Source organism: Glandiceps talaboti, chromosome 6 (assembly GCF_964340395.1).
Source record: "Glandiceps talaboti chromosome 6, keGlaTala1.1, whole genome shotgun sequence".
NCBI classification, from domain to species: Eukaryota; Metazoa; Hemichordata; class Enteropneusta; family Spengelidae; genus Glandiceps; species Glandiceps talaboti.
In genome coordinates, this window is record NC_135554.1 from 22,150,425 (window position 1) to 22,173,091 (window position 22,667).

Sequence of the window (22,667 nt, forward strand, 5' to 3'; positions counted from 1 at the left end):
AATATCCATCTAAACATTCACATTTCCATTCCTTTTCAGGACACTATTTTGATTGTGGTCTGACATTTCAGAGATATCTTTAAATATCACTGCAATTGGGCTAGGTGTTTTTGACCACCCTGTTAACAAGGAACGGCTTAGTAACTACCTAATAATTGTGGCCTGTTTTACATTGCTGACTGTGACTAACAGATGACAGCTATCAGAGATTATCAGAGTCCGAGTCAGCACCAATAACAGGCTTGAATAGGCCTTTCCAAAATTTACCATGGTGGCGCTCTACTTCCTGTCTGTGTGTACCTTGGGGGTATACATGGTATAGGTTACTTGGTTAATCATAGAGCACTGACGTTTTCCTCTATGTCCCCAGTTTGAGTGCTGTATTCTCAATTTCCTGTGTGCAGTCTGGAATGGCCCATTGGTTCTGTTGTGCAAGAAAGTCATATCTGAGAAAATCTAGATTTTAAATTGAATAGGAAGAATGAATTTATTATCTATATTATTGATTAAAGTTTACATTAGCAAGTAAAACCCAGTGATCAGTTGAAAGGCACATGACTCCTAACCCTGATACTTACAAATATCCTGCACGACTTCTCTGTTGTATCACTATTACATTTATGTGCATGTACATGTATATACATCTTCAACAGTCAAACTATATCGGTAGTACATATTTCAGAAATCTCGAAAGAAAAGTATCAAGCCTGGTTCACAGGTAAAAAGTTGGTGGGTTCGAAAAAGGGTAAAGCACCATTGAGAGCACAACTGTGATAGGCCATGTTGGCTCTTAGCCTCCCAAACACAGATGTCTTCAGCCAATCAGGTATGGGTTTCTATCCTTTGTTTGGGTTCATCCATGTTAGGATGACCAAATCATACAACTCTTTTCATTTGGGGTAAAACACAGGAAGACGAAATTGTATATATGGACATTATTTGCATCATCAGTTGACTACCTTCCTACAGGTATAAACAATTATCAATTTGGAAAATGATGTATCCAACAAGTCTGGCAAATCTTGGCAAATACGTACACCAATTTCTAGATGAATGCACGTACACATCTAGTTATACACATTCAACATATATATATGGAGCATTCTGATGTAAGTTGCTTCCTACCAAGGAGTAACCATCTCCACAATAATGAATGAATATAAACTAGAAATGTGCCAATACCATATTTTGTAGAAAAAAAATACAGAAGGATCCAACCCTCACGTTGGCAAGTGATTGAATACAAATACTGTCTGTTTCAATTCATATAATGAGCAACTTGTCATGAATTGGGCAATATTTCAGTTGTTTTTATGTTGTCATGTGTGGAGTAGTAATATGTGTCTTAGGAAGGTCATTATAACCATTAACAACTAACTTGCAATGTTATCAAATCTTACTATGCTATAGAGTTACATCAGGAGTTGTATGTTAAGTCTAAGAGGTAAAAATTTGGAAAAAACTTACTGATATATGATTAACTTTAATGTGAAAATGGTGTTTAAGACCTAATGGTTTACTGTTCACCTAGGAATCAAGATTTGTACAGGATAGGGACGTGGTTCGTAGTCAATTTTTTTGAAGATCAACTCTTTTAGTTGTTCATGCATACTGTTGAGTTGATGTTATCATACATACAAAGTAATCTGATGATCAAAGAATCCAGTTTGCTTTGAAATGTGTGAATTTCTTTAAACTGTTGTAAAAACCACATAACTGCGCATTCATGTGAGACACAGCAAATATTCTGGCTTGTAAGAAATTTTGCAAGTAAGCCTCTATATTTCTATCCAGCAGATTCCATTTTAGTGAACAGCAATGACTAATACCATGAAGTAAATGTAGCTAGTTCCATCTCATTACTACTGTTGTGTTAAAATTCTCAACAAAAGCCTTAATATTTAGAGTGACAAAAGTATGTGTCATCAACTTGTCTTACGTATACAAAATGTGTTTTTGTGAAAATCGCATGAAAACAAAGAAGGCACTGCAAAGTATTGCTACAAATATCCTTATTTAAGCTACATGTGAATGATATTTAAAATTCAAGCAGCTTAATATATTGAGAGATCAAGCAGCTGTGTTTCCTTAGTCTACACCGTGATCTGTGTTGTGTGATTTTGCTTCGCTTCTAAGAGACCACTTGCGATATTATCAGCATCAAGCATTACCCACATCCGAATGGTTGTTATAAGCATGCCCGTTTGTAGATATTTACATAATATTAGCATGTATGTACATGACGTCGCTGTTAACTCTTGTGTTCATCTGAGTAAGGAGTGTTCATTTACATAATGACTTCATTTGAATATCGTCAAAAGTCTGATGTCCAGTATCACTACCCATTGCAACCAAACAGTTTGAGAGTGTATTTCCAAACCAAAATAATAGCTTCAAATTGATCATATTACAAGTGGTAAGTGAGGCGAGAAGCATAATCACAGATCGCGATACAAACAGAAAAGTGTTCTAAAACTCTCTTAATTAATGGTACAATCAATAATGAATCCAATACTTGTACACTACAACCTCAAAAACCCTTGAAATCTTATCATCAGATAAAAACATATAAAATGCATTTTTTCTTTTGATTTCTTGCTTATAATTTTTTTTTTCAGTATGTCATCATTTTGCTCATGCTTCAAGAAATAAAGAGTAAATGTTATTGAAAATACACCTACAAGGGAAGGCACGTACTTGTTTTTTTTTTCTTTCTTTTCAAAAAACTGATTCGTAAAGTATCTTTAGTACACTTAACAAATCTTTGCATATACAAGTCTCCTAAGATGCAAAATATACAAGAATTTGCAGGGGAAAAAAAAAGTCTTTACATCATTTTTTCTTGTTTTTTGGAGATTTTCAACGACCTTCCATCCTAAATGTCCTTAAAATCATACTGTAAAACTCTTCTAGACATGTATCTCTTTATTTTAATTTCCTGTGAAAAGTTGCTAAATAACGACATCTGTGAGAGTAGAGCTCTCAGCAACCACTGGGATAAATGGCTTTTATGATTCCCAAAACACAAGATTTTCAACAATGTACAGTCTAAGCCTTTCTAATTTTAGGGTTGATTTGTTCATTTCTTGAAAACAACACATTATTTGACATAGGTTATTTTGTTATGCAAATCTCACGCAAAAATTTGAAATTTTGTTAGTTGGAAAATACTGTTTCAATCACACAATGTCTAAAACACGGCTGTTGTTGATAGCTCTATTCTATCCGCATACCCTAAATCGGCACAAATATGTCTTTTCACATGAAGCTAAGTTGGCAAGAATAACTACAATTTCATGGAACTAAGTCTGATGTGTGAGTTGGACACCATGAAATGGGAAATTTAGGATGGAAGGTACAGCAAATACATCTATATCAAACCATGTCACATGACAAGATTGGGATGCATTGTTGTCAAACAAACAAACAATACATGTTCCTTTTCCAATCTTCTGATCTTCTACTTCCATGAGTTTGCAATCATCAGGCAAAAATATGAATCATTGTCGATGGATGCACTGATACCATTATAATAATCAATGAACTCGGCTTCAGTCACCTGAAACAGACAATAAAGAAATATTAATGTAAACATGTCGAATCCATTTTAAAACTATTTTGAATCACACAATGGAATTGCCCTCTGAAAGCGAAAGATTATTATAATTAAGTTGATTTTGTTATACAACTACTACGAATGGAATTGTCACCTAAAACTCACAATAGTGAAAGATGCAACCATTCTGATTACGTTGTCAACTACTACCAATGGAATTATCGCTTTAAACAAAGAGAAAAGACTAATGTAACCATCTTGATTTTGTTGTAAAATCAGTGTTCTCCGCAGAGGGTTTTAGCGTATCGGGCCCGATATCCTTTAATTTTCGTCGATACGCTATCAGTTGTCCCGATACGCTATCAGATTGTATAGGGTTTGGTAAATATTGTTCATCTGTCAATCGGTCAGCTGACGACTTTGTTGTTTCACAACGTTTGTATTGATCCTTCAAACATAAGCAGCAAGTAAAACTAAAGAGTGTCTAATTAATTCAAACGACTATTCAACCCTCTACCATTACCAGACAGATTTCATTGAAGTTTGCCGTCAGTATTGTTTTCGATAGGAATAAAATGCGTAAACCCGCTAATGGTAGTGTGATTCACACTCGGTACAACAGCTTTCGGTAAATCAAAGGCAAAACCGGCCCATCCGTAATGTCGGTTCGACCGTAGAAGCATGTCGGAACTGCCAGATTTTGACAACTATAAAATCAAACGATGCCGTGCCATTTTGCTATAATTATAAAGTATAAAAGTTCGAGAAACACATGAAGTTGACATTCAGTGTCTAGAGTGACAGAGTAACAGTGATAACACCGAGTATGTCTCAACCTAGTCCTGCTTACATGACGGTGCACGAGTCTGTATTACTGACTTGACTCTAAACTTGGGGGAGGGACAATTGTCAGAATCGAGTCCCGAATTCCTCCGTATGCAAGCAGGACTAGTCTCAACCCAAGAGCATGTGCATTCTTCAATGTCATGAAAAGAGTTGAACAGATTAATGTACCTTTCGATAAAGTGCGATGTTATCTCCGATTATCAGTTTCATGTTCAATTTTACCCTGAAAACATGTTTAGTTTGTAGTTTGACATTGTAGACTGATACATCGTACGACTACGATGAAAGCATGGATTTTCCAATATGGCGGCCATGACGTCACAAACTATCGCGAGTTTTTGAAGTCCTCCATAGGGAAGTATAGTAAGTCTCGTGTATCACGATATTTCGGACTAACACGATGTCTGTCGGTAGCTGTACACAAACTTTTCGTGTTTCGAAAGTCTAATTTATCTGTGGACTTTAAGATTTAAATAATTTCAGCTTTGCTAACAATAATAATCAATAACACTGCTTTATGAGTTTCTTATTGGTGCTAATATTTTGAAGTAATAAATTGGCCTTCAACTTTCCTTTGGCCACATGTACATGTACTACTTGTTTGATACATGAATTATGATGTACTTTGATTTTTCGGGAATATAATTATATGTAGATTTATGCTAATTTATGCTAATGAGCCGATATCCTATCAACAAATCCTGGGGAGAACACTGTAAAATTACTGTGAATAGTAGTCAGCTAAAAATGACAATGACAAAACATGAATGTGAAATGTTGATTCCACTATAAAACTACAGTAACTACAAATGGAATTGTCACCAAAAAAACTAAAGAGTATCATAACTGCTGATTTTATTATATAACTACTATGAAAAGAATCGTCAGCTGTGTCACGCTATGTCAGTATAATAATCTGATACCATTAATAGTACAGTAGTATACTATTTTTAGATCAAGGTAGACAGGAATATTTAACATGGTCGGATGATTTCATTAAATGCAAAGAAATGGATATACAGAGGCTACAAGACAAGTGTTCTTTCTACGGGCGGTGAGTTGGTAACGCAACATTAGTTACCCCTGTCATGTTTTTTCCCTTTTAAAACATATTGGTATTCTAGTGAAAATGCATACTACGCATAAATTACTCATTTGCATATTAGTCCACCTGGCTCTATTAATTAAGAAAAATAGATAGCATGGGTGACTGCAATCATTTTTCTCAATTAGTTGTGGCAATCTAAATCTCATACTAGACTACTTGTCTTCTGAGCTAACAGTTAATGATGCCCATTTTGTAAAAAAGATTAAAACATTAGGTGAGAAAAAACAGTACGCTGACAAAGTTATAGAAATGTTGGTCCAAAACAAAAGAATGATCCTATGTAATCCTTATGGATCCACTGATAAGAAAACACTAATGCACGAACGTGGCCTTAAAACTACTAACTTGAAACAGCTCTAAGTGAAATCCAATTATTACAATGCACGACTTAAGTCTGTTTTGATTAAGTTTATGTATGTTAATGTTCAAATTACAGCCATTCCTTTAGTACCAGGAGAACTTTTTGTAACATACTGCCTGTTAAACAGACCTCACAGAGAAGGAAAAGTCCATGATCACGCACAGAGAATCCACAACAACAGATTGCTACACAGACATTAATATATTGGATACACAACACAGAAAGTACATATAAAGTTTGTATACTGAATTTGTTACTTTTAAGACCTCTGTATAACCCAGGAGATTTATGTCCAGCTACCCTAGAGGTACATGAAAAAAAATTTCAATCCAAAATATAGTATACCTCTTCAATATTGATTGATTTTGGTTACTTCTGTTTTATTTTGCATTTGTGCGTTATTCAAAACAGTGTGGATAATGTTTTTTCGTTGGCAAGTCACCATATAAATACCCTAATTCTAATATTCAAGCTTGCCTTTGAAGCCATTCAAATTTTAATCTTTGTTCTTGGAAGAGCTAATGTGGTAATTAGGAAAAGAACAGTCGGAAGACAAGCTTACAATTCAATGGAAATTTGTTTAACGATGACACCTGACATAACTCTGGTGGCCGTGTCTCACAGGGGTTATGGAAATCAAGCATTGTCAGAATACAGTCAAACAAATAGACAAACAGCAAACAGTTTCAACCATTAACTTGTTCTCTTGTACACATATACAAATAAATATCAGATATTAACTATCATTCATACAAACCTCTTATAATAAATTTGCCATTTCATAGTGGCTCATGTATGTCACAATGCTAAGTAATTTGCTTTGTCAATGACTGCCTTATCTTGAATTAAATTCTTGAATATTTGAATTTTTTGAATTTGATGTGTAAGTGTATGTGTATGTGTGTGTGTGTGTGTGTGTGTATGTATGTATGTATGTGTTTGATCGTGTGTGTGTGTGTGTGTGCGTGAGTATGAATGTGTGCTTGCTATAACAGTCAACAGCTTTAAATATTGATGCAGTAGACACAGGATTTGATTTTGATATTAAAAAGCTAATGCTATATGCTTCAACAGCAAGTCTCATGATCCCAAATTATTGGCATTACAATCATACTATCTCTAAAAGATTATGTGTGGTTTTTAAAAATGTTTGTAACCACTCTGGGTTGCCGGGCTCTACCAGTGTTATGTTGGACACACCTTGATACAACATGGCAACTCTGGTAAAACACTTCTACTGACAATAACAACAACACTTCATCAAAGAAAATGATGAGAACACCTTCATTTGGATAAGAACTACTCACTAGAAGTCTCGAGAGTCGGGATGGGAAAATATCAGGAAATACCAAGGGAAACATGAAGTGCAGATAAGCTTGTTATGACGACAAAAATACAACAGGTTCTGAGTCACACAGGCGTACACATTGTCCTCTGAATATGAGCAATATGTTATAATAAACGAGAACTTGCTTCGTTATTGGTCAAAGTGACAAGAACTTTATTTGCTTGTGAGTCGCTGCACAGTAAGGGATAGGGGAACACAAAATTTTGTACTGTCTAAACAAACTGCCATGCCTCATAATGCATCTGCATATTGGTTTAACGAGCACACTGATGAACACCATGATTGCAAAATGAATCGCAAAATGAATCAAGTTTCGTTGAAAATACAGGACTTCTAGTATACAACTACTGAATATTTTGATAAATGGTTTTATACTATCCACTGTTACTTCGTTGGTACCACATATACATGTAGGCCATAATGGTAGATTCTTTCCCTCAAATTCATGAACATGGCATGTTGATATAGGAGTAATATGAAAACCTTTATTACATGTAGTTTTCCCCATTCCCAGAGGGAACACATCCAGTAATTTTCTTGACATTGAGGAACAAATTAGTGTAAGATGAAGCATTTCCAAGTATTGGAAATTTATAAACAAATTGACACAATGTCTTACATTAATCCCAGCATGACTGACTGTTCAAAGACACTGGCTTCAATTACAAATGCAAAATTTCTATGCACACAGTCAAATAAATTCTTTGGAGGAGAATCCCAAATGTTAGCCAATGTCCTGTCGGTATCACTCATGGTTGTACTTCAAAGATTTGCAATTCGTTTGAAAGAATTTTTTGACTCTGTAAGTTTAAACTTTCATTTGTTATTTGAAGCAGTTCTCGGTAAATTTGAAGCATTTGGCACCCACCTTTCCATCTTTAGCGCCAGGAGAATCAAAATTATCCAAGAAGTGTCTCAGGACCTGATCCTCAGACCATTCTCCATTCATATACTTTTTGTGCTTCTTCACATTGTATACTCTTTTGAAGTCTTCAATGGTGAGCACACCATCTCCCGACCTATCGGCTCTCTTAAATGCTTTTTTGATGGCCTCTATTCTGCATACACTCATTGGTCCCTAGGAGTGGAGAGAGTTACAGGGCTAGAAATTAGCAACAGTCCAGGGTAGATAGACTACTTTATAATATACCTAGTGATAATGCTGTGCCATGATTTGCTAGAATCAGTCACGTGATAGGAAAATAGAATGACTAGTTCCCTAGGGAAATAGTTCCATCAACATTTACATGGTCACGTGACCACCGCGCGTTCACAGCAGGTCAAAATGGCAGCTTCCGACGATGTCGTCTGCCACCGCGAGTTCACAGCATGAGGTATATTATAAAACACATATTGCCTGGCCTATATTCGAGATATAGCACACGTTCATTACCCCCTCGTGACTGTGAGTTACCAGAATCACACGCTATTTCCCTCGGCCTTTGGCCTCGGGAAATAGCATGTGATTCTGGTAACTCACAGTCCCTCGGGTGTAATAAACGGGTGCTATAGCCCTCATGGCCAGGCAATATGTGTTCAATACGACAGTACACATACTAGATTCAAGGTGATAGTCTGTTAAAACAATGAAAATCACTAACAAGCGACCTATCGGTCAGAATAGCTCCGCTGTTTGTTTTTTTAATTTAATTTTTTATTTTGGTGACATGTAGAAGTGGTTCAGGTCATCAGCTCTTCACTATGCAGTTTTGTTTTAGCGATGCAATAAAGTGGTTAGTGGTTTCATATGATGTCTCACTATAAAACACATTTTACACAGAAGTTGGTAATGTATTGTACTTTTATACCATAGTCACCATTTTATAACAAAAATCTACTGTTATGAAAAATTGCACAAAATCTCAGAAAAAAATGACTGGGAAATGCACACAAGAAAAAGAAAAAAAGAGGATTTTGAGGTTGGCTATAAATAATTCCAGTGTCTTACAGCTGTAACCCTGGAAAATTTTAATGATGAATGAAATAAACTAGGGATCTAAAATAATTTTGAGGCAATTTGAATTTCAATTTTCTAACAAATTTACAAAGTCAACAACATTCAACTTGTACTAGTTGTGGTAGATATATATAGGGAAGAAATGTATTAATCGCCATCTTAGTTTCCGTACGGCGACAATCTCAAGTTAAGTACCCGGAAGAGAGTCATTCTCAGCCATACGTTACAGTGGTAACACTCGTTCATGTTCGGTTACCTTTCACAAAGAAAACACAACGAAATGGTTGAAATGATCTTTTTTTTTATTTCTTTTCATCACAACAACAAAATCTGCGTGATTGATCAAAAGTGTTGTAAACTAAACCAGAAAGAATTATCGGACTGGCTAAACTTCCCGATGAACTGGAGTAAGGTCCTACTACTTCCAAGTAAGCCTCGATAGTACTATAGTACGTGAGAAAATCGTCTCAAACTAGCGATACAACTTTCAAAATATAACTTGACATGTCTTCATTTGTTAGAGTTATACAATTCAAGACGGGTTTTCACTCGAAAACAACAATTCTGTGAATAATGACACTCTGAACGCAGCGATTTCTCGGACGATGTTACCACTGTAACGTATGGCTGACAACGACTTGCTTCCGGGTTAGTCCCTCATGCATACGGGTGGATTGTCGGCGATTAATGCATACATCGTCTGATATTTTAATTCACAGTATTTCTTGTGACCGGCGCCTGTCAGCAGACTCTGCCATTTTTTTCATCATTCCATTGTATTTAAACCTTGTACTTGACATTTCGCAATATTTATAATTCTCAACAAAATACCTCAACATGCCTCACTTCGCTCGTACTCAAAGCAGCCCCGCGCGGTATGATCACTGACACTGATGACATGATGAGAGAGAACCTTTTCGGATTTACATGTAAAACGGGGAAAGATACGCAAAACATAATGCAAAGTCTAAAGCCAAATTAAAGTTGTAATTATTTTAATTATTTTTACTTGCCAAATATTTGCATTTTGGAAAGGCAAGACACGTTCATGTCGTTTAACTTTACATGTGAACTGTCGGCCATAACTTCAACCGCATGTCTGGCATGCCCTTCCTTACGCAAGTTGTCTGAATTCTGGTTCACTGTCATTCCAAATTGCACGACAATATAGAATTAACCACAAGTTACATGTTATCTGAAAACATCACACTTTTATAGTGGGTCTGAAGTGTGATTTTAGTGAGTACCAAGAACGTCCTGTGTTGATACTCAAGATGCTTGCTGTGGAAAATCGCTCGGTCAAATGAGGTCACCTTCAGCTTCTGGTCGAATCAGGATAGAGTATGCAAATGAGGATGTTGCGGACTGATTTGAAGTTTACAACCCTGTTTCGAACAAACGCTTGTCATTTGGGCGCCCAATGCGTAGAATTATGACTATAGCACATATTACATTGCTTGTTTGACGTCAATAGTGTCTTTTGAAAAGTGGCAGTTTACTTAAAGTCTCGTCGACTGATTTCCAATATGGCGTCGGTCATTATGCTCATTAACATATTCATTTTTTTTTCAAATTACAAATATAAAATCATAAAAAATAAAAATGAGGATGTGCTGACTTGAAATTAACAAATCTGAGTAAGCTACCCCCTGCGCATCAACACGCCAGATATCAAAGCAATCTAATAAGAGGTTTTCAAGGAGTTGATGAAAATGACATTTTATGAAAAAAAATCATAAAAAATTGAAAATGGCACAGATCAACTTGGCATGAACAAATCTGAATAGCCTCCCCCCAGGGAACATGCACACCAAATATCGAAGAATTCTGACTGTCACTTCCGGAGTAGATAGTAAAAATATAAAAGTTTGACGGACACCTATGATTCACTCTACTCTCTATACCTCAATACCCACCTATACCTAAAGCTACGCTTTCAGCTTTCGCTGACAGCGGAGCTAAAAACTTGTAGTTGAAAAAGTCCACCCGGATAAATCCAACTTCAAAGTGTTAACTCCAAAATGACAGTAGTCCAGGGTACATACAGTAGATTACTAAACATATCTAGACTATCAAATTAACAGTGGTCCAGGGTACATAGACTACTAAACATATCTAGACTACCAAATTAATAGTGGTCCAGGGTACATAGCGACAGACTACTAAACATCATATCTAGACTACCAAATTAACAGTGGTCCAAGGTACATAGACTACTAAACACATACTTCATGTGGTAGTCTGTTAGACCACTGGAAAACAATAGAAGATTGTGCATGTAGCTGAAACAGTTCATTTGGCTAAATTTGACCTCGTCATCTAATACCATGTAGTTAATTTGAACAATCATAAGTCTATAAGATAACCAATTTTTTACATCAATCCTCTCTGCCTGTCAAAACCACACAAGCTTCTCAGATTTCCACAAATAAATGTGAAATATTCAATATCAAATAATTTCCTGGGTAGAACTACAGAAAATTTGCATCAGAGTGCTTATATTACAAAAATATAATAATTTTTCATAATTGGGGCTTTGAAACATTAAGTATTGGGCAGCAATTTATAAAGTCACTGAAAATATAATTAAAACAGTAAAATGATATTTGGGGCTGGTTACAAATTGTGTAAAATTATCAAGCATTCGATACTACCAGACACACCAAAAATGGTACAGGTCAAAGGTCACAGACAGGAGAGGATGTAAAATGATGGATGAAAGCAGCACTACCAGAGGATTTATGTAGGCAGATATTGTACTGGTACATGGCTTAAAACCAGCAGCAGTTCTGGCACATAGACTACTCAACATAACAGAAACAATTTACTTAGCTAAATTTGACTACGGTACCAAGTATAGAAGTTGAATTTGCTCCCTGATAAGAAAGTTAGTACATCATTGTATTTGCACAACTTACATGTCATGTCATCTCCATGGTGACCTAAGAACTAACATTTAATTAATTCGGACTAAAGAAATTCTTTAATAGGTCACTCCAGACTACAAACAGGAAATTGAGAATACAGCGCCCTCGTTCAAATTGGGGGTATCATCACCTCATAATACAGTTTCGTAAGAGCTTTGTCCCTAGGTATTCTGTGGAAGTGTAAATCAGAGATGTTTTTTGTATTGTTCTGACATCGAGGAAAGCAGCAGTGCTCTATGATTAACTGAGTAACCTATACCGTGTATACCCCCAAGGTACAGACAGACAGGAAGTATAGCGCCACCATGGCATAGTTTGGAAAGGTCTGTTACACTGCACATTAGTCATTGGTCATATTTCACAGACTACCCACATGTTATAACTTTTCCATACATGCAAGATGCAATGTCATCAAATTTGGACTGTCGACAGCATGACAAACATCTTGTATAAAGCATGTACCTGGTCACACAAATAATCACGTTTTGTTTGTAACCTGTTGGTGGCTTTACTTTAGGCAAACTTACCCTCAGTTTAAGTAGAAATTCATCAAAATTGATGGTACCACTTCCATCTTTGTCAAAGCATTGAAATAGGGTGGAAACCTCATCTGGAGTGACTTGGACACCATAATCGTGCAATCCCTTCTTGAACTCGTCGAAATTCAGAGATTTGCTACGATCATCATCCATAATTCGGAACACTCTGTAACAAGAAACTCAATTTTTTAGAAAGTTGTTCAAAACACATGATGATGAAATTCTGCTTTTGCCATTGCTGTTTCCATTGTGCACTGTTTTGTCCATCATTCATTTTCTTCCAAGTTTGCATGTAGCAATTAGATACAGTAGGAATGGAGCAGCAGCGGTATTTCACTGAGGGTATACAACATTTTATACACAGACGAATCAACCCCCACCCCCACCCATGTAGCAGCAGACAAGAAGTCAAATGGCTCATCAGTAGAGGAAAGTTGATTCAGAAGCCATTTCTACTGCACTGTAAAACAACTAGCAATAATTGGATGTGTGTGTGTGTGTCGAGTTGTGAATTGATGTTGTGCTTCAGTTACTGTGGGATTAAAAGGTGTCTATCTTTGTGTAAAAAACATGTTCCATCACGTGCCATGCCAAAGGTTTCACTGTAATGTATGCAGTGACTGTGTTGATGACCATTTCATCAAAAGTTTCAGAAAACTTACTGGCATCAGACTCATTGAGAGTCAAGCTCAAAGTCTATTTTATTGACATTATAAACATGTTGATATAGACATGTATACCATGATTTGTGTCCTTTGGGTGCAAGTCCTCAATTTTAAGTGGGATTACTATGTCATTGGAAGAGTCCCAACGAAGAAAACAAAAAAGTTTCAACTAATGGGGCACAACTGCAGATTGGTTGCCCAACTCGTTACATATTCATGATCATGCTAGGGAGTCAAGGTTACTGGTTAGATACCAAGTGGACAATAACAAATCTCTGACCATAGTTTGACTCCATCCTCTATTATCATTTTATATAGCTGCAATAATTGTAACGGTTTGTTGAGATTTTGAGGGTTTTTGTTTCTTGCTTAACAGGGAGCAAGTTTTACAATTCCTGCTGGACAAACTCAAATAGACGAGATCACATTGAAAACGTGATGGAGATGTCAGCTTACTATTGGAGTAACCGTTTCAAAATGATGCATGCGTTGCTACTTTTGCCCATTTTGACAGCATTGGGGTACCTCTGAACATTTCTTGGCGTTAGGAAATATAGGATTTTTTGGCAGGTAAGGCGTAATTGAACAGAAAAATCTACCCAACTTTGCGATTCAGATCTGAATTGCTTCTATCTAGTTGTGTTAACGTTACAGGAATTGTAGCGTTTGCTTCCAGTTAAACATCAGAATAAAAAAAGCATAAAACAGAAGAAAAAACCCTCAAAATCACCACAAACGCTGTAATTATTGCAGCTAGATTTTACAGTACACCAACTCAAGAGATGGCATATTTTCAATAAATTACTGCATTTGATTCTTATCTTTACAGTATACAAACGAAGAGATAGGAATGAACCACAAAACAGTGAAACAATACAGAATCCACATGAAAGAGAACACAAAACATGCATCATATCCATATTAGCTATTGACTATCTTGTATGTTTGAACATGTATAAATCTGTTCATAGCTGCTCCACTTTATGAATACCCCAACCCTTACCAGTGGACAAAAGATGGGGCCATTTTGAATAGACCAGACCTTTCTATCTACATGTAATAACAAATGAACACCCCAAACACTAAAATACCTGGGCTTCTTTATAAACAAAATGTATTCATAGTGAAAAAATTAACAATAGTAATTTCAGGTAAGGGGAGAAATGAAGATTGAGTTAAGACTCAAGAGGTCATCACCCCTAGCCATACAAATTGCTACACGACACTTTGCATATCAATGAACCCGACAGATCAATGCCTTTTTGCTACAATACATGGTGACAATTTATAAATACATTGTACCATAAAAGGTCAGGGTGCGCGCCTAGCGCTTGTATGTGATGCATTATGCATGCGCATGCGAGGGTACTTTTTCGAATCGAGTTTCTTGAACTTTTAGTTCACAAAGATAAATTAAAATAACCATAATTTTCACGAGGCAGGGGTGTGTATAGTGCGGATCCACTTTTACTATTAGCCGTTGCCTTGTCGACCACGCCCCCGGCCATCACTTGTAATGCATGAGAAAATGGGCAATGGAGCATGAAGGTTACAATCGCAATATAAAATTATAATCAATATTCCCATGTACAATTTTTTGATTATACTATGACGAGACATACCTTCTTTCGTTATGTTATGCAAGACACTTAAAAATGTAACCATTAACTACCTGGAGTAAATGACAATACAACCGATACCTGGGAGTGGCGGGATGGCAAACTCGTTGCGAGTAACAATTTGAAACTACAATATGCTATGGCCATGGGAACCACATCCATGTTCGGGACACTAAAATGTAAAGCGCTTTACCTTCCGAGACCAATGATTCCCTTCGACCCTCTGGACAAACACTGAAGTCGTAATCTTTCGATAGGGTCGGTTGCTGTTCTCAGTTTGCTCTGTGCTTCCATCTGTAATTCCTTCTCGTTGATTTCCATTTTGAACTTTCGTTATCGATCACACGAGGTGTGTACGTGCAGACACAAAGTACTTGGCGATGCAAGTGCGACCGGCGCTCAAATCGATACTGTTGTCTGTCTGTGTGGTGTACAGCAAGTTTGTTGCTGTCCTGAGCTCCTCGTAGTAACAACTTACTAGCACAATTTGGAATACGAGAGGGTTTGTTTTCTTGTCCGACGCAAAATGGCTGTCTACAGACGGTCACTAGGAATAGGATGGTGACGCTTACAGGGTGCGTGTAATGAACACTTAATTTATTCAAAGCTATTCAAGTCCTTTCCTGACTATTCTATTCTTCAACAAGGGGTGGCAAGAAACAAAAAGTGCGAGGGACATCTGGAGAAACATGTTACTCACTTTTAAAAGTAACAAAAAAGTTCTCGTACATTATTTTTTATTTTCTATATCTCAATAATGATGTAATACGCATTATTTCCACGAAACCCTGAAGATTTGATATCGACAATATTGCACTTATTTGGCTTCATTCCTTTCACTGCTCACAGTACAGTGACTAGACAATGAGCCCCTTGTAAGTTGTATAAACATGCAATGTCATGATATAGGTCGGTCGGTCATTATTTTGTCTTAGACCATGCATTTGTGGATGAAACCGGCACATTCCCTCTAACACCAAACTGAAGGGGTCCAAAACATAGTTTACTGAATGATAATAGACACTTTGTAGTTCTATAGTTTATGCATTATTATTCTCTTTGCTACCCCTCCCCCCCCTATCATAAATGTACCGGTGCCATAACACTTAAACTCAAGTTCGAGTGTACTATACCATAGACACTACATGAAATACGCAAGTAATAGCACGTACGAAGTAAATATTTGCATGCATTCTTCACACCTATTTAGAATTGTGTGACATAGTCGGGTGAGGTTGCCATTCTCTCAGGAGACAGTTTCCTGCTCTGTCTGTCTGTCTGTCTGTCTGTCTGTCTGTCTGTCTGTCTGTCTGTCTGTCTGTCTGTCTGTCTGTCTAGCCATCCATCCATCCATCCATCCATCCATCCATCCATCCATCCATCCATCCATCCATCCATCCATCTCTCTCTCTCTCTCTCTCTCTCTCTCTCTCTATCTCTCTATCTATCTATCTATCTATCTATCTATCTATCTATCTATCTATCTATCTATCTATCTATCTATCTATCTATCTAAATTCAAAATAATAAATGTCATTAAAGACCATAGCGGAAATAACGTAGCAGTGTTAGTCCTTCAAATCTACAGGTATATAGGCTACAGGAACTAGCCGAAATAGTGTAGTAGTGTACGTTAGTCCTTCAAGTCTACGTGTCGGCTATTTAGGTAGGCTATTTCCATTGAAGAATATAGTGTGATTTAGTACAATATCATTTACGACGTGGACTGTACCAAAGAGACAAAAATATATAAATCTAAATACAGGGTATTTCCTGAAAGGTCAGATGTTTCATTTTCAAAATGACAAATGCCAACGACCACACAAAAGTATGATATGACGAAAACGCAAATATTAGATTCGTACTAGTAATTATTGAAATTGAATTTTACGATGGGTTACGCTTGTACACATATACCCTTGTGTTGTCATGGTTACCAAATTGAAATTGTAATATAAATTGTCGTTATGTGTCATCTATTACGTGATAATTAATATTCATGGTCCAGTTTGAATTGATAAAATTTCCGGACAGCTAATTCTCCACCGTACAACTAAATATTGATATCCATTGATGATATTTAAGTTGATTGTCTGCTTCGTAAGACTGGTATCTGATGTTCGTAACATATCATAATTTAAATTATGTTATTAAAAAGCCAATGTTGTCAGGTATAATTGATTATTCCCTTTATAGAGGTAGGTAGATTTTTAATTTACATAATATGGAAGGATGTGTGTTTGAAATGTCAAGCTACCGTGTGTGTGTGTGTGTGTGTGTGTGTGTGTGTGTGTGTGTGTGTGTGTGTGTGTGTGTGTGTGTGTGTGTGCGGCCGCGCACGTGCGTGTTGATGTGCATGCGTATATGTATGTATGTATGTATGTATGTATGTATGTATGTATGTATGTATGTATGTATGTATGCATGTATGTATGTATGTATGTATGCCTGCCTCTCTCTCCCTCTCTCTCCCCCTCTCTCTGTCTATGTCTGTCTGTCTGTCTGTCTGTCTGTCTGTCTGTCTGTCTGTCTGTCTGTCTGTCTCTATCTATCTATCTATCTATCTATCTATCTATCTATCTATCTATCTATCTGTCTGTCTGTCTGTCTGTCTGTCTGTCTGTCTGTCTGTCTGTCTGTCTGTCTGTCTGTCTGTCTGTCTACCTACCTGGCCTACCCACCTACCATATATGTTTCTCTTGTCTTTCTAGTCATAAATAATGAAAATTCCCAAAATTACATTATGAAAATCAGAGAAATTTCCCTATAGTTTTATATCTCACTTCGAAAAAAAATGTAAGGTCGTGTAGAGTCTATGGTTTAAGTGCAGGTGGTCGATGATCCTACCCCAGAGATCACTAGATTGACATATATAACATTTAGTTTACAAAACTAGTCAAGTGATGGACATGAAAATGGTGGCATTAAAAAACAACAATAGAGTGTTCTTTATCGATTACTCACTATGTATACCTGTTGGTACATGGTGTTCTACAGCTGTTCTCTCCTTGATTCATTTATTATCCTATGTAATTTTTTTTGGTGTTGTTTTTTCTTGAATTTTAACGAAAGACGCGTTTGTCCCTTTTGAATCACAAATATAATGGTACATGCATAGTTAATGACGCTAACTTAACACGCTCTGAGCCAAGTTTGTCGCCTAAGGGTAACACATTAGTGACTTGTTGGCAGGTAAGACAGTATTCACAAAGTATTTAGTAGTTTCACATGAACTTATTTATTGAGTGTTCAAGGACATTGATTATTCAAGTACATTAGTTACTGAGCAATATGGATAAATGACAATTCAAGGAATAACGGGGGGGGGGGGGTGTTACAAAGAATGAGGAGGTGGGCATGGAATGATAAAATATAGGAAATTAAGAGTCAAACCAAAGTCTCCCCGCTTTTGCATAGTACTCTAGAATTATAGTGATTGTTATGTACAGACGGAGATTGGACTACAAACTCCCAGCATGTGAGAAGGGGAATGTTAGTACTTTATCATTAGAATTGTCAGTATGTGAGAACACAGTCACGGAGATTGATCATGGAAGCTTTCAGCATGTGTACAGCCCACAGGGCCAACGCTTTTACTGTCCTTACCTTTGAATGACCTTAAAGTTAAAATAGCGATTATATTCATTACTTCTGGTACCTGGATGGGTATGAATGGCTAATTGTGTCTACTGTCAGTGTACACAAGTGAGGACAATGAGTATTGTTTGATATATCGTGACCAGTTTACAAAATAATATTTCCGTGCTAGAGTCGCGAGCTTTTACTGATCATCCACAGTCACGGACACTTTATCATACGATAAAGTGCAAACACACCGGTGACGGTATTTTTGGAATATTCGCAAATATCTAATAACGTTATTATTTTGTCTTATGACCATCCTTGAATAGCATATTAGCTCACAAATGACTGTCTCTCTCACTAATACATCCATGGTATTATATACATTGTAAGATTGATAACAACGCCTGCAATGAATAGGCTTAGAACGACAAAGAATACACATTTGGTGTATACGTATTCCAATTGTTTAGTATTGTCCTGTCAGTAGACAGACGGTCTCTGACCTTTGGACTGTCACTGACTTCGAAACCAGAGGTATTATCTGTACAAAGTAAATCTGGGGTATTCCATAGTTGGATAGGGCCCGAGGGTTAACCGATTTATGCTATGAAGTGGATAGTAGTACAATATTGATTGATTGATTGATTGATTGATTGATTGATTGATTGATTGATTGAATGATTGATTGATTGATTGATTGATTGATTGATTGATTGATTGATTGATTGATTGATTGATTTGTTTGTTTGGGTGTTTGGGTGTGTGTTCGTTCGTTTGTTTATTTTATTTATTTATTTGTTTATTTATTTATTTATTTATTTATTAATCTTTCATATACAGACACCATTTCAGTGCATAAGGCCCGGTTACACGATGCAAGTCGACGAGCAACGCACCATGCAATTTGTCGCAGGCGACGAATTGCATCGTGTACTCGCTCCGCCGCAGGGTAAAAAGTTACAGATGCACAGTATACTTTAAAAGATATCCACTTACATTACCAGACTACATTCTGAAGATGTCTTTTAAATATCGATGAGTTCGGAGCTGATCTTATGGATAGGGGTGGATTGTTCCATAGAACAGCACCACTATAGTGAAATGCCCGTTTCCCATATTCAGTTTTAACTGTAGGGATGTATATATTACCTTTACTGGCCTGTCTTGTGTTATGAAAGATGAATTCGGTTGGGAAGATTTAACATTTCAGTGAGGTAGCTAGGTGCATTACCTGTTACGGATTTGTAGACGAGTGTTGCCAGTACAGTTGGCGCTTCCATCTAATTTGAGGGCTGACCCAACCCAAGTTTTCATATACCCAATCCGTACTAGATAGTATCACGGGGAACTTCGAGGAGTAGTCGACGAGCTCGTTTATGTAGGAGTTCAAGTGTCTTCAAATACTTTTGATACGTATTACACCATACATTCGCAGCATAATCGAAATGGGGAAGGACTAAGGTATTGAACATCATCTTCCTAAGTCCCAACGGCAAAAAGTATCGATGTGTTGAAAATTTCAATTTTGAATCCAGTCAAACCCCCAAGTATTTGAAATCAAATACTTTGCTATACTAGGTCTCCCTGTATTCGAATTTGCAAAACTGAATTTAGTTTTAGTCTTTGAGAAGTACCGAAAAGCATGGTCTTGGTTTTACTTGTATTCAGTGTTAACTTGTTTGAGTCAAGCCAGGCCTTGACATGCATTATTTCCTCTGTAAGTGTCACTTCAATATCGGCAGCTGATTTGCTCGAATAGAAAATAGCCGTGTCATCTGCATACATAATTACTTGAGCCTTTATAAATGTTTCCGGCAAGTCATTGATATAAAGGGTGAAAATCAGAATGGTGTATTTGGACGTGTTACACCCCAATCACACATGATTTGCTTTTGCTTTCGACTTCGTGATGCCTTACTTGATAATGACAATCATATTAGTTTATTATTAACGTATGTAATATTTTTTACGATACTGACAATTATAAACACTTTGGTTGGAGGGTAAAATAGGGGGAAACGGAATGTCACTAACTTCCAATCTAGTATAGTACGTTTCCTATTAATATTGAAAAGGACATGAGCAGTGGATTTAACGTAGAGGACAGTGTTCATGTGGAGCTATGGCTAATACGATGTAAACTGAGTGTAAGAAGAGATAAAACAAAACTTGTATTGCTCCTTCATGCACAGGACATTGCAAGTGCACTTAAGTGTGAAGGAATGAATACAGCGCCCTCTCTTGAAAGATCCCGAAACTATCATGGCATATATGTTATATAATGAATAAGCTTATATCCATCACTTGACGTAATTCTGAGCAACACTAGTTAGACCCAAATTGGTTATTACACTAATTATGCAAATTAGTCATACAATGTGCAAGTCATGTTCATTATATATATGAGACAATAACATTCTATACATTCACAAGGTTTCATAACATAAATCCATAGATTTGTAAATATCATTAATTATGCAAAATAGCCATTCGTATGCAAATCCTACCCGTATCTAAAAGACAGTGTGTGTCATGATGCCATCATTTAAAACCACTACAACACACACAAACACGGCAGCAAGGATCACCATGCGGGCCAAGAAGCATAATTACAAAACATCAATCTTTAAAGAGCTCCACTGGCTACCAGTGCAGGATAGAATCAAATTTAATCCTTTTATTGATCACTGACAAATCTCTGAATGGACTATCGCCAATTTACATATCTGACCTAATCCACATCAAGCCAACTCCCTGGACACCTCCGATCATCTGACAAATGCTTGCACGAACCCAAGTACAAACTGTTGTCGTATGGCGGGTGTGCATTCTCAGGTGCTGCACCCCATCTATGGAATGCACTGCCATTGGAAATACGACAAGAACCAACAGCTAACACCCTCAAAAAGAACTTAATTAATAAAAACATATGTATTTTACAGAGCATTCTAACTGTACAACGCCTCTGAACTCTACATCGTAGAGGAAACTGGCGCTTAATAAATTCACTGATTGATTGATTGACTGATTGATTGATTGATTGATTGATTGATTGATTGATTGATTGATTGATTGATCATCAATATATCCGTCACATTCGATAACATTCTGAGTAACGATTGGTAAATTGGTAAATTGAATTAATTATGCCAATCATTAATGTAATCCATCCTATCTGTAAGTTATATGTCATGCCATTAATATAGCTATCAAATTTGATAAAGGTCTCTGGCACCATTGATGATGATATATCCCCTAGTTGGTAATTACAAATAATTATGCAAATTAGTCGAATATATATACAAGTCACATCTATTAGAGATAGACAACATGTGTGAGATCACCATACGCCCTCAATCATCTCATACACAGTATAATTCTGAGCTACATACGCAAAACATCTCCCCTGTGACAGTGCACTATTATTTATTAATGTAAATGACCCATGAAATTAAAAATAAATAACTAGTACATCGTCAGGATGAATTAACGCGCTTTGTTATCATCATTGTATGTACAAAATAATATGAGGTTTGTAGCTTGAATTTTTAAGTTAATTACAAAATTTGTTAATTATATACAAATGATTAAACGGATAAAACTGCAACAGGTATTTTAAAAACAAAAGTCTAATTTGTTATGTATGTTACAAGTTATATGAAGTAACAAGCCTGCATGTAGGGTAACTCAGCCTAGGGAATCTTAGTTTCACAAAAACCTCAGTCCATATCGAACAACATGGTCTGCACAAAAACATGATCAGAGGGACAGGTCCTACTGAGTTCCATATCTGAGACGACTCGTAAGACGTCATTTGTTGTTAGCCAGGTTTAGTGATGCTGAGAAAGTTCGTCGGGCATGTACATGTGTAATGTTATCATTAGAAGCCAGTGTTCAATGTGATTGGGCAAAGGACCCTGCTGTGTTTATTGTGTCTCTGTTATTGTTAGTCTAGTGTTGAAATATGTCTATTTTGTGTCAAAAATGTAATGTCCCATGGGTGAAACACCAAACCAACATCATTTTAGCTATATCAATCTGCAGGGTACGGTATAACAACGTGACAACTGTTTCATAATCAGACATGCCATGATTTCCCATCACACCCACAAATCTGACATAATGTCCAGAACCACCTGGCAAGTACATAAGGAGG

General features: G+C 36.6%; 1 protein-coding gene across 1 annotated transcript; it reads right to left on the reverse strand.

Moving 5' to 3' along the window:
• Positions 1 to 461: 461 nt before the first annotated feature.
• On the reverse strand, positions 462 to 15,493 carry LOC144436068 (calcyphosin-like protein). Its single transcript, XM_078124735.1, has 4 exons — positions 15,120 to 15,493; positions 12,631 to 12,808; positions 8,088 to 8,297; positions 462 to 3,559 (listed from the first exon to the last, which is right to left on the reverse strand). The coding sequence occupies exons 1-4, from the start codon at positions 15,245 to 15,247 to the stop codon at positions 3,461 to 3,463; spliced, it is 615 nt and encodes a 204-aa protein (XP_077980861.1). The 5' UTR covers positions 15,248 to 15,493; the 3' UTR covers positions 462 to 3,460.
• Positions 15,494 to 22,667: the final 7,174 nt, after the last annotated feature.

Coding starts and splice junctions, on each gene's coding strand:
- LOC144436068 (XM_078124735.1), bottom strand. CDS start 15,247: ATGGAAATCAACGAGAAGGAATTACAGATGGAAGCACAGAGCAAACTG. Junction 12,809..15,119: donor GGAATCATTGGTCTCGGAAG/GTAAAGCGCTTT, acceptor TTCTTGTTACAG/AGTGTTCCGAATTATGGATG. Junction 8,298..12,630: donor AATTTCTACTTAAACTGAGG/GTAAGTTTGCCT, acceptor CTCCACTCCTAG/GGACCAATGAGTGTATGCAG.